This window comes from Sinocyclocheilus rhinocerous, unplaced genomic scaffold (genome assembly GCF_001515625.1).
Source record: "Sinocyclocheilus rhinocerous isolate Xijiao unplaced genomic scaffold, SAMN03320098_v1.1 scaffold2650, whole genome shotgun sequence".
In the NCBI taxonomy this organism is placed as follows: Eukaryota; Metazoa; Chordata; class Actinopteri; order Cypriniformes; family Cyprinidae; genus Sinocyclocheilus; species Sinocyclocheilus rhinocerous.
The window spans coordinates 139,939-152,045 of record NW_015659409.1 but is presented as its reverse complement, the minus strand read 5'-3'; the positions used below and the strand labels follow the sequence as shown (position 1 = coordinate 152,045).

The 12,107-nt window shown below is 39.8% G+C and overlaps 2 protein-coding genes across 2 annotated transcripts in view; one reads left to right on the top strand and one right to left on the bottom strand.

The window, feature by feature from the left end:
- The window catches only part of LOC107723873 (protein phosphatase 1D-like), a 9,365-nt gene extending 8,011 nt beyond the window's left edge, over nucleotides 1-1,354 (bottom strand). The window contains exon 1 of the mRNA XM_016532602.1: nucleotides 343-1,354. Coding sequence (XP_016388088.1) covers nucleotides 343-823 — 481 coding nt within the window. The 5' untranslated portion in view covers nucleotides 824-1,354. The remainder of the gene's footprint in view (nucleotides 1-342) is intronic.
- Nucleotides 1,355-1,929: 575 nt separating this feature from the next.
- On the top strand, nucleotides 1,930-11,440 carry LOC107723874 (coiled-coil domain-containing protein 9-like). Its single transcript, XM_016532603.1, has 14 exons — nucleotides 1,930-2,008; nucleotides 2,462-2,517; nucleotides 2,800-2,904; nucleotides 3,091-3,240; nucleotides 4,425-4,742; nucleotides 4,952-5,035; nucleotides 5,133-5,300; nucleotides 5,798-5,979; nucleotides 6,412-6,461; nucleotides 7,978-8,092; nucleotides 9,088-9,232; nucleotides 9,355-9,829; nucleotides 10,548-10,679; nucleotides 10,773-11,440. The coding sequence occupies exons 2-14, from the start codon at nucleotides 2,515-2,517 to the stop codon at nucleotides 10,940-10,942; spliced, it is 2,097 nt and encodes a 698-aa protein (XP_016388089.1). The 5' UTR covers nucleotides 1,930-2,008; nucleotides 2,462-2,514; the 3' UTR covers nucleotides 10,943-11,440.
- The last annotated feature ends 667 nt before the right edge of the window (nucleotides 11,441-12,107 follow it).

Genomic DNA, 12,107 nt, shown 5'->3' with positions numbered 1-12,107 from the left:
GTATTTAATAAGTTAACATTTTTGTCACAGTTTTGTTGTAGGTACTCAGTCAATTGCATAATACGCTAATGCACCTTTAAGCAGGGTGTTGAGCTGTGATTTCTGTAAGCAAAACACTATTCTGATCTGATGTGCTGTCACTCTATTTCAGATATGGGTTAGTTGTTTGGTGTGGCCTGCAGTGGTTGTGCAACTTATTTTGGCGGGGTAAATCGGATGTTGCAACCTTTATTCAAAATGATCAGTTGCCTGGACTCTTTCCCTTGCACGTCCATAAAATGGCAGAGACTTCAGTGTTAAACGAGAACATGTGTATATGTGACGTTCAATTTTATAACTTACGTAATTTCTTCCACATGGCATGGTGACAAGTGATGAATCCCTTTCGCAGAGCAGCGCACACCTCGTCGTCGTCCTCAGACCAAAAGCCTCTTTGTTTTTTGATGTGGTCCCACAAATGGCGGCGAGCAAAGCGCGCGGCGTCCGGACCTCCGTGTCCGTCGAACACGGCGAACATAGCCACAGCCCGCGGCCGACGAGTGTATTTGGACGGGTGAGAGGAGGGCATCGACGCCTGCTGAAGAGTAGAGCTAGGCTCATCATCTTGAACATAAGTAACAGTGATAGATCCGGGGATGGAGTCTTGGATTGAAGCGTCGGGGTTTTGGTCTTTTGCTGGTGCCGCGATCTCGCCACGTTCGGCGGCGTCCAGTTCATCTTCACTCGGCTCATCCTCCTGCTTCATCGTCACTAAGTCCTCCATATATTTCCTGCCGCCTTGCTCATAATAAATACTTGCTCGACATGAAAATATCCCATCCATGTTTTGATCGGACAGAAAGGCCGGTAGGAGAGCAGTGTTTAATGTTTAGACAGGACTGAGGCCGGTTGAATGCTTTCCTCTTTGTTTACCTTTAGTGTTGTAGTAGTGGGCATGCGCAGAAGCACCATGACAAGTCACGGGTCAGTGGAACCCCTAAACTTATTTATTTGACCCTTGATTTGATTCGAGATGAGCCCTTGAGACTGCCATAACATAATAAGCGTACAACAATAACTATCTATCTATCTATCTTAACTTATTTTAAAATTAGTAAATATAGTAATAGAAAGCATGCAACATTGTATCATCACATCACATGCATCTTTTAATGTCTGCATTACAGTAGTTTTGAAATGATGGATAATATGGTTTTGTTTTGTTCAGATGGGTGAAGGATGGTGGGAAAAAATGGGGGTTGTATGTTGTTGAGAGTGATGCATAGCAACAAATAAAGCAATTTATTGTTTTATTTTGAGCTTTATATATAAAATGCCTGCATATAAACATACGACCCTGTATTTATATTTGCATTGTGAAGATTTATACACGACTAGGCTACTAGAAAATATTATATATAATTTATATGATTGTGTATTTGTACAAGCCGTTATTTTATTTGACGTTACAGCATATTTTGAAGGAGTCTTTGCCCTTGTGCTTATTTGTCTCAAAGACAGTATCCTATAGTAGTGAATCTTGAAAATCAAGAAAGACATCCAGCCAGAGCTTTTTGTGATCTGTCTATCCAGTGGAACTGAGTGAGATGTGCAGTAATTTTAGTGGATCCATTCTAGAGTAGACAGGAAGATGGATCAGACAGATTTACGAATACTTACATGTCAAGAGGTGTCCAGCAGATGGTGCTTTAAGCCTAAAAGATACAATGCACCATAATCTGATTTTACAGTGTTAGAATAATTATGAGACTTTTATTAGTAAGTCTATGTGAGTGTAAAGAGTTTAATTACTTATACCCTTGTCTTTTTTTAAATGCTTTTCTCTTTGACCTTCCAAGCTGTGTGTGGCATATGAAATTGGTCAAATCTCAAACTAAATTACTTTTATTTTGAAATTCCGTCTGACGCTCACATCCGTTCTGGAAGTGGAAGCTGTTGTCAACGGAAGTATTGTCAACGGTCGACTGCACCTTACAAGCCACTTTTAGGGGCGCCGCACTTGCTAGAGGTAAAACAGTGTGAAGTTTTAAAGCTTTGAATCATTCATTTATATAGGCGGAAGAATGTCTGTATATCTTTTAAACTGCCTTTTTGGTTCACTAAACAAATCAAAAAGTTACGTTAGCTCGCCTCTTGAATTGACCACATAGACTCTTGGCGGCTTCTCTGATGATATTGATACATAGTGATAGTCCTCACACTTGTTTCAGAGACATAATTTATGGTAAACACGCTCTGGCAATGTATTCAAACGTTCGGCTACCTTGTTCATAGTGTTATGTTCTCACTAATACGCTTATGCAGGGCTTTATATAGTCTGTATTCATAAGAGGGTTTATGATGATGCCAACCTCTCCTATTATGTGATATGAATAGTTATGGTCGTGTGATAATGCATGCAATTTCATTGAGGGAAAAAAATGTTTTTGCTCTTGTTGCATTCTTGTCTCCTCTCGTTTAGGTTCAGGGATTTCTTCAGCTCTCCACCTTTTGCTTTAGGACAGGCTTCTAGCCATGGTGAGGCTGGCTATCATCATTCTGTTATGATTCATGTCAAGATGAAAAAACTGGAGGGTCCTGATATATAAAAATGTTGTATATATCAGATACCTTGTATAGGGAATTGTGGTAATTTTATGTTAAAACTATTATCATTCATCATTCCTAGACAAATTGTTCCTAGACCAAGAGGTCAGATCTGGTCTAAATTTGTTGAACATGTAGACCAAATGTGTTAAAACTGTAATATAATCAGTGTTTTGTTTTTTTTGCCTGTCTCTCTTTTTCTCTCTTTGTCAGTCTGCTGTGGTGGATCTAAAGACGAAGGAGGAGAAAGATGCAGAGCTGGACAAAAGGATCGAAGCTCTGCGGAAGAAGAATGAGGCTTTGGTCAAGAGATATCAGGTGAATTTAACTGCTGCCACTCTGCCAATTTGTGTATTTGGTGTACTGCTAATAATTCTTTATGTTGACTTTAAGTGTTATTCATTGTACATGGATTGAGCATTTGAGATGCTCAGAATCAAGGCTTTTATCTTGGTCAGTTTTTATTCATTAATTCAGCTTGCTTGTCTTCTCTTGTGTCACCAGGAAATACAGGAAGATAAGAAAAAGGCTGAACAGGAGGGCATCGCTGTGACAACACCTCGGAAACCCCGCCCTCATGAGCCTGAGTCTGAACGGAGAAAGACGGAAAAGGAGAACTTCTCAGTGACCGTTGACTTGTCCAAATCAGCTGCGGTAAAGACAGATAGCAGAATATTTTCATAGAATAGCAATTTACCATAAAATTACATTATATGGTATTATCATAATTGGTTCTGCAAAAAATTACTGTTTAATGCAACTCAGAGGTGGCATATATGCATCTACACTGCAATTGCAGTTGCATAAATAATGCTGTGAGATTTTGAATATTGAAATATGAATGACTGGAACTAAAACCGCCAGTAGGTGAAGGCAAGGAGTTGTTCAGTAACGTTATCTTAGATTATACATATTGCACAACCCTAAAAAGAACTATGATCTATATCTTCACAGCCCTAAAGCCTGTAGTTTATCAGATATTTTTGGCTTTTTAAAAATAAAATATTAAATAGAAGCAGTATATGTAAGTATTCCGTATTAATAAACGTACTATGTTTTTTAATTCAAGTTTGATTCTGAATAACCTCAGACCGCTAATGATTTGCATCAGCTCCAATAGAGAACAAGAGCATGTAGAAGTTAATTGGCCCTCCCATTCCTCACAGCTCTGAGGATTTTAATTTCCCTCCTGAGGAAGGCTGAGACAAGCTGTAGAGTATTTTAATCAATACCTGTAGAGTTTCAGTGGATCACAGATGGTCTGCACAGCTGTGATAGACCCTCCTATTGTGGTCTGCGAAGGTCATGCCTTTCAGTAACTGCAAAGTGAGAATTTTATTCAGATATACTTGTTGAACTTAACAGATAAACATGCAAATTGTTGCTCTGTATAGAATGTGATTTCCAGTTATCGGGCATGGTCTATATTTAATGCAGTGTTGTTATTGTTAACTAAAATGATTAAATGGTTATTTTGTTAATTAACATAAAGCTGGAATAAAATAAAATGATGAAAATGTATACTTAAACTGTAAAAAGAAAATTAGAAATGTTGCTTTGGGAACAAATTGAAATAAAATAAGTTTAATTTGAAGTACTAAAATTATTGCTAAAACTGAAATAAAAATAAATTGAAGCTAAATATTAATAAAAAAACGAATATAAATGACAAGCACATAAAATGCCTAATACTTAAACTAAAATAAAACTGAAAAAGATTGAAATATAAATAATACTAAAACTATGCTGGTCTTATGAACCTGACTGAATAGAAATGTCATGATGAGCTTTTTTACTCATGTACTAAAAACCTCTAAATCTTCATACTGCCTTTCTAGGAGAAGCGTGTGGCGAATGACAGGAAACCAGCTAGTCATCGTGGTGACCAGGGCCCAGAAGAAGAAGAGTCTGGTCTGCCTCATGGTGAGAGTCCCCCCCACAGAACCGGATCGGGCCGGCTGAGCAGAGGTGGCCACCGCGGCGGAAGAAGAGAGCCTCGTTCAAACAAAGGTGAACCATGGTCGGAGAGGCAACCTCAGGATGGTGAAGGTGGAGAGGGTCCAGCTCGTACTGAACGCTCCTCTAGAGGAGGGTGGAGAGGAGGAAGAGGTGGAGGAGGAACGCAAGGAGGATCAGGCTCGGACAGGAAATCAAAGGTCACTATTGACGGTCACCAGTGACCTTTTCTAATCATTTTGTTATTGAGATATTGTAGAACATTGTTGTGGTATATTCATTTACTTACAAAGTCATTTGTAGGTGTGTAGGACACAATAAAATATACAGAAATTAGGACATACGGTTTTAGACACAAGCATCATAATCTACAAGCCATTTTAATTGGAGTTGATATCCAATTTCTCAGGAGTGGGAGGAAAAAAGAAGACAGAACATAGAGAAGATGAATGAAGAGATGGAAAAGATTGCTGAATATGAGAGAGGTCAAAAAGTATGTTTTGGTCAACCCAACTTTCTCTTTTTAATGTATCATTCTAGTGTCAATCTGATACACGTGCACATTCACACTTAACATGTATCTTTTGCAGACTGATGGAGAGAAGAACCCCATCAGAAACTTCCTTGATGACCCACGGCGTAGTGGGCCGATACTAGAAACTGACCGCAAGGAGGGAAGCCGGCGTCACGTGCGCAACTGGGGTGGAGTTGACTTTGACAATGTGAAGACTGGTGCCGAGGTTGAGAAAGAATGGACGGTACTAAGCACATTGATTTGTTTGTTTTCGTTTAAACTACAAGACAAGTACTCTACTGGAATTAAATTGTTCAAATGTGTCATGAAACACATTTATAATGTTACAAAAAAAATCGTTCAAATAATTCCTGATATTTAATTTTTTTCAAATAATCCTGAAAAAAAAAATTGTGTCCAAGTTTCCACAAAAGCAGAACTGTTTTCAATGATTATGGTAAGAAATGTTTTTAAGCACCAAATCAGTACATTAAAATGATTTCTGAAGGATCATTTGACACTGAAGACTGGAGTAATGGCTGCTGAAAATACAGCTTTCCCATCATAGGAATAAATAACATTTTAAATTATATTAAAATAGAAATCGGATATTTTAAATTGTAGTAATATTTCACAATTTGGCTGATAAAACCTTACCAAACCCATGGTTGTGTAATGGTAGAGACCAGAATATTATTTATACTTTCAGACTTACTTTCTCTCTTTTTAATCCCATAACAGAATCGTAGGCCAAGCGGTAAAGGCTCAGTGGATATGACTCTGTCCATGACTGGCCGAGAAAGAGCCGAGTATCTCCGCTGGAAAAAGGAGCGAGAGCAGATTGACGAAGAACGACTGGCTCGTCACCGTAACGCCACTGGCCAGTGGAGACGAGAGTGGGATGTCCAGAAAACAGATACAATGTGAGTATCAAAAACATAAATGTTCACTATTGTAACTATGAGTATGCCATAGAGCTATGGAATCCTTAAAGGGCTAGTTCATTAAAAATTTTCATTCTGTCATATTTTACTCGCCCTCATTTGGTCCAAAACCCATATGACTTACTTTCTTCTGTAGAACACAAAAGTAGACATAAATACTACACATTCACTATATGGCAAAGAGAGGCCAGTACTTTGTTTAACATTTTTCCTTTTGTGTTGAGCAGAAGAATGTCATGAATGACATCAGGGATGACAGAATTTTTATTGTGAGATTATGCCTATAATATTAGCTCTAACAATTTTATTTCTGTGTTAAAAAGAGAGACAGATAAATACTCCGTGTATAGGAGTAATTCATGCTGACAGGGTGAGAATGAGACGACCAGTGACCCTGTGGCGTTTTCACAGGTTCAAGGAGGACTCAGCTGTGGCTGGAGAGGGCACACGGGGTAGGGTGGGTGTGGGGGTGTGGCGAGTGTCTCTTTACCCTCCTTCACAGTTCACATTGGCCCTAGTCTGAGTGCAAGCCAACAGCCGTTCCTGCGCTGATAGTTTGTGATCAACTCTGGAATGCGTGCACCTAAAAGTGTGCAGCAAACAGCCAGTCACCCGGAGCATGGAGAGCATCGGTTTGATTCACTTCTCGCAAGAGTCTGCGCAATTCAGATACAGGGGGAGTGACTTTATTGCATTGGATATATGTCACTTTGCTCAAAGCTGATTGGTCTAGTTTGGTTTTGCAATCTCTAACCCAAAGCAAGGTAGTCGTGTAGCGCAAGTTACCATGGCGACGAAACCTGCTCAAAACCAACCCACCTTCTTGAGCCCAAACTTACCTGGGTAAAAACAACAGGCCTCAGGACACTCTAATTTTGGCTAATTAGTGGTAAATAAGTCTGTTAACAGTCTTCCACACCCATCACAGTGACCACCTGACACCTGTTCTACACAAACAATGAATGTCACCCCACATTTTTAGAGTGCCTATTACTTCATACAGCCAGCCAATAGACTAATACTCCAGCAAAAGCATAGAGTAGTTACAGGTGCACGTTTATACACATTTATTACATTTTATATTACATTTATTACACTTTGTGAAACTGTCTTTGTGGCTCTTTGGTGATGTTTTGTGCTGTGGTTTCTCAGCAGATTCTGACATAAACATGCCTTAATGATCCTTTAGCATATATATATATATATATATACACACACACATATATATATATATATATATGGGTGGGTGTATAGTTTTGTTACAGAATTAGTCTTACATTTTCAACATTTGCAGTAAAAATTAGGCCCTGCATCCTCTGGGATGTTTTAAATGAGGACATCAGCACCTAAAATAAAATGTTGTATTAATTATTTTTTCACTTTGGTGCTTTCATTTGGGTACTTCTCAGTTCAATCCAGCAAAACTAAATGTCCTAATCAAAGATGTGTTCTGTTATGTTCAGGATTGTAGCATACTACCAATTGGCTTATACTCAAACGACATTCCCCTGCTAAGGCACAATCCTCTATCTAACATCACTCTTTCCCTAACATTGTAATTTTTACATTACATTTTTCTCCTGAATATTGATATTCAAAAGCTGTCGCTCATAACAAACCAAAGTACATCTTTTGCATTGAAGAAATTCTTGCTGCTTTTGATACATGCTCATTTGCTGATGTCTTTACTTTGAGTGCCTTACAAACCCAGTGTCTACCTCACAACGTTCAAGTCAAATCTCATCACAGTGCTGTCAAATCAAGGGCACATTTGCATGTTTTTCTCATCCATTCCCCTCCTCTCATCCTGAAAAGTGATGCATAGAGGGGCAATCCATCAGAATGACAAGGGGCCATCTATTACTCAGGGTCATCTCTCTCCACCACAGATTTCAGACGCAGAATTGTTTTCCAAGGTCTTGCTCAGCCCTACGTCACCCTTCAAGGATAAATATTGCTGTAATCTCTCTTATGCAGAAGATAGCAAGAGGCCCCCCAAGGCACCAACCTTCGGGGACTTCATGGGACAGGGCAAACCCAGACAGGGAGGCCGTGGACGAGGGAAGGGTCACGGTCAAAGCAAAAGCTACAGGTATGCAATAGTCCTTTGCATTGTGGAGAATGATCCATCTTTCAGGACCACACCAGCATTGAGCAGAGGAGTCCAGTCCTGCTCCTGAAGGGCCACTATCCTAATTAAACACATCTGAACCAGCTAATCGTAATCTCCATGGATTACAAGAAATTTCAAGTGTGTTTGGGCCAGTTGGAGCCAAACTCTGCAAAACGTTGGCCCTCCAGGAGCAGGATTAGACATCAGTGTTCTAGCGATCTTATGATATGACTTAACTAGACCGGTTTTCTTTCCTGTGTTGATGTCCTATTAAAACAGGTGGAATTAGACATATCAGCCCTGCCCTATAAAGTCCACGCTTGGGAACTTAATTGTCTCATGCAGGACACCAAGTGACCCTTATATGCACCATTTTTGACGGCCCCATTAAAGAGTTTGTCCCTTTTTCTAGTAGCCACTAGGCTTTAGTTATGTTCTCTAAACGTTGGCCCGGTTTCCACCTGGTAGTAAGATGCAGTTTCTGTAATCTGATCACAAGTAGTCAGACAAGACACATTACAGTTTCCACCTGGTATTAACATTTGTTTCAAATGCATCTGAAGGAGATCAACCTATGTTACTCGGGTTAGCAGGAAAGGAAGCGAATGCAAAGTATGAAGGACTACATATGTGCGTTTGGTACAAAGCAGCAACATTTAAATCGCTTGTTTTGGTGTGTTCTCACATTGTGAGAATGATCACCATTTCCACTACGTCACATGTTTTTAGCTACCTCCATATGTGGTTTCCAGGATCCAATAAAAAAAAAAAAGAGGTTTTAGACCCAATTTCTACCTGTATTTAGCGTCACCACTTGTGATCAGATCACAGAAACGCATCTTAATACCAGGTGGAAACAGGGTTTATGATTTGATGCCTGTTATTGCTGTTTGGCATTATAGGTAGAGAAATTTTCATTCTAGGGAGCATTTCATGAATTAATATTCATTGACCAACATCCTTCCTTCCTACAGCATGCATGATAATCGGTGGGAAGGGGAAAATGAAGAGGAGAAAGGAAGAAAGGAGGAGCAAGAGAAGGAGAAGGATGAAGAGAAGGTCAAAGAGAAGGAAAACGAGAACAAGGATGGCACCCTCAAGGCTACATTGTCAGACAAGGTAAGAGGCCTGAAAACACTGAGTATTATGGTACTAAGAGTTCTTTTGAAGAGCCATATGAGTGAAGGTTGCTTTTAATTAGTCTGGGTTTCAATTGTTCCTGACCTTCTCCTGCTGTGCAGAAGTCTGATGAAGGAGGCCTCGCTGAAGAGGATGATGATGAGTGGGAGGATGCCAGCGATGGTGAACAGGAAGATGTAGAAGAGGATGAAAAAGCAGATCACGAGGAAGACTCAAAAGATGCTAAACCAACAGAAAAGACCCCTACCTCTCCTGCAACCTCTACTCCCAGCCCAAAAGAGCAACGTACCCCAAGACCCAAAGTCCACATCCCTTCCCCACAGGAGACACTCAGTACACCAGAGGGACCCAAACCGCACAGCCCTTTCTCCCCACTGGACGGTCACCAGCCTGTGTCAGACTGGGGTGAAGAAATGGAGATGCTTTCTCCTAAGAGCAGTCTGGGCGAGAGCCCTCTGAGGCCCAGCAGCACTGAAAGCAGTCCAGCTCAACCTAAGAGCAATCCAGCTGAACATAACACGGATACCACCCCCAGCCAGCCAGAAGAACCAGAAACAAAAGAAAGTGCATCTACAGGTGGGATAATTATGGTCTTTATTTAGTACATTACAGTTTCTCTTTTTTGCAATGTTTGCTAAGATCTGGGGTATGCTTCGTTTTTCCATCTGCCATTATGTCTCGCACACGGTCAAGTGTTCTAGCCTTTTAACCTAGACTCCACTGGCAGTAACTTGTTCAGACGGGTGATGTATATGCACTACGACTGTAATAGTCCTCCTGACCTGAAGAGGACAGCACTGAGTTGTTTTCCTTATACTGTTTCAAAGTGGAGTTGTACAAACGCGGGTACTTTTTGACCTCCTCGCATATCCGTTGCTGTTGTCTGTACCTTCATCTTCCATTGTTTTTATTTCGTTTTCTGATACTTTCTTCTATTGGTTCTTGCAAGCAACAACCCATCTGTTAGCGTTGCCCCGTAGTGGAGCCAATTCCATGCATGTGCACCTACTGATGACAAAATTATAAGTATAATTAAGTAATGCATAAGACATTGTGGCAAACAAAAAATTAAGCATACTTTAAAGTTTTAGCAACTGCATAGTAACACACTATATATACACACATAGCAAATCTAAAAACTAAAACTATATAAAAAAAATTGTTAATTGAAATGAAGCAGAAATTAAATAAAATATAAATCTTAGATGAAAAACTTGAAAAAACTTTTTTTCACTGTTTGTCAGAGTGACTTTGTTATCTTAGTAGTGAAACCTAAGTGTCTTTTCACATTCAGTGGTGGATTCAGCTTCCTGTGAAACACAAAAGGAGCCGGTACCAGCTGAATCTGCTGACACAACCACCTCGAGCAGCCATGACACAGGAGATCCTGTAGTGCCGCCCACCACAGACAGCGTCAACCAGAGCAGTAAGTCAAAACAATTCATTAACTTTTTATGATTTCCTCCAAATGAATCATTAATTGTACTCTCCTATATATCCTGTTTATTCTCTGATTCAGAGGACAGCGACGCCCCCACTATAGAGCTGGATCAGAGTCAGCCTGAAACTAAGGTTGGGGAGGAAACAGCAGTGGATTCTTCAGATCAACCCTCCTCAGGTGCTGTTCTTATTACCAGCTTTGAGACTGTGGAATTTCGAAAGAAATCCCTTACTTCAGCTGACTTCTAACAACTAACCGACGTCCTCCCCTTTTCTTCGCACACTTCAGTCTTTCTTTTCTCTCTGTCTCTCCCTCCCTGTTCACTACACTCATGTCTCCTTTACGTTCCCGTGTCCATCTGTCTCATGGCATGAGATGGCATCTGCTGTTGAGCTTGTTTCTATCGTCTTTGACAAATGAGAATGCAGCTCCTCAGGCTATGACAGTCCTCCCCCTCCTCTGGGACTGACTGCTTCTGTCTGCAGCTTCACACTTGCTGTCATTCTCCACTGTGAACCTTGTACACCTCCTCCAGCATGACTAAAATCCCGCGTTTATTGTGCTCCCGGATCCCCTCATTGTCATTCATGCACCTCTTTGATTTCACACCTTTCCCTGGATGACATGTTTGGATTTGGGTTATGGCTTTTTCCCCTTTCATGCATGTCACAAACTGCTTGAGCAAATAAGTGTTGTTTTGATTTTTATTCCATTTTTGCAAAAGCATATATATATGTGTGAGTGTGTGGACTGCAAACAGGAATGATTTATAACATCATCCCAACAGGATCCCATTTGATCGCCGTTTAGGATCATTATCATTGAGGGGAAAGCAGCTTGCAGAGATGAATTACACAGGGTAAACCTAATGTGGTTCCAGAGACTGTATAGCATCTTATTAAATTTCTTGTCATTTTAATGTTTATCATGTATGAATGTTTATCAAGCCACACAGAATGAATGTATCAAGTTCACCAGAGTGCAAATGAGGGTACTTTTTTTTTTTTTATAAATAAAATCCATTGTTTATACATCTAGACTAAAAAATAAGTCCTCTGAGATGATCAGGGTTCCTGCGGTTTTAGAAAACCTGGAAATAGCAGGACATTTTTTAAAATGATGCTTACCAGGTCTAGAAAATGAATAAAATCTTAAAAATCATGGAAATTTGTGAATAATCTTCTAGTTATGCTCTGTTTAAAATTATTTCATAAGCTAGACTTTTTACTGGAGTCTTTTTACTCATTTTAAATAAAAGATTTGATATGTGACTGGTTTGGATGGGTGTATGGTGGCCCAGAAGGCATTCAAACCGCATTCAAATCTCATTTTATGTGTTACTTGCTATCTGACATAGACTTAAATATGCCACAGTAATCTCATTAAAATTATTTTTAAGATTCCTTATCCAGT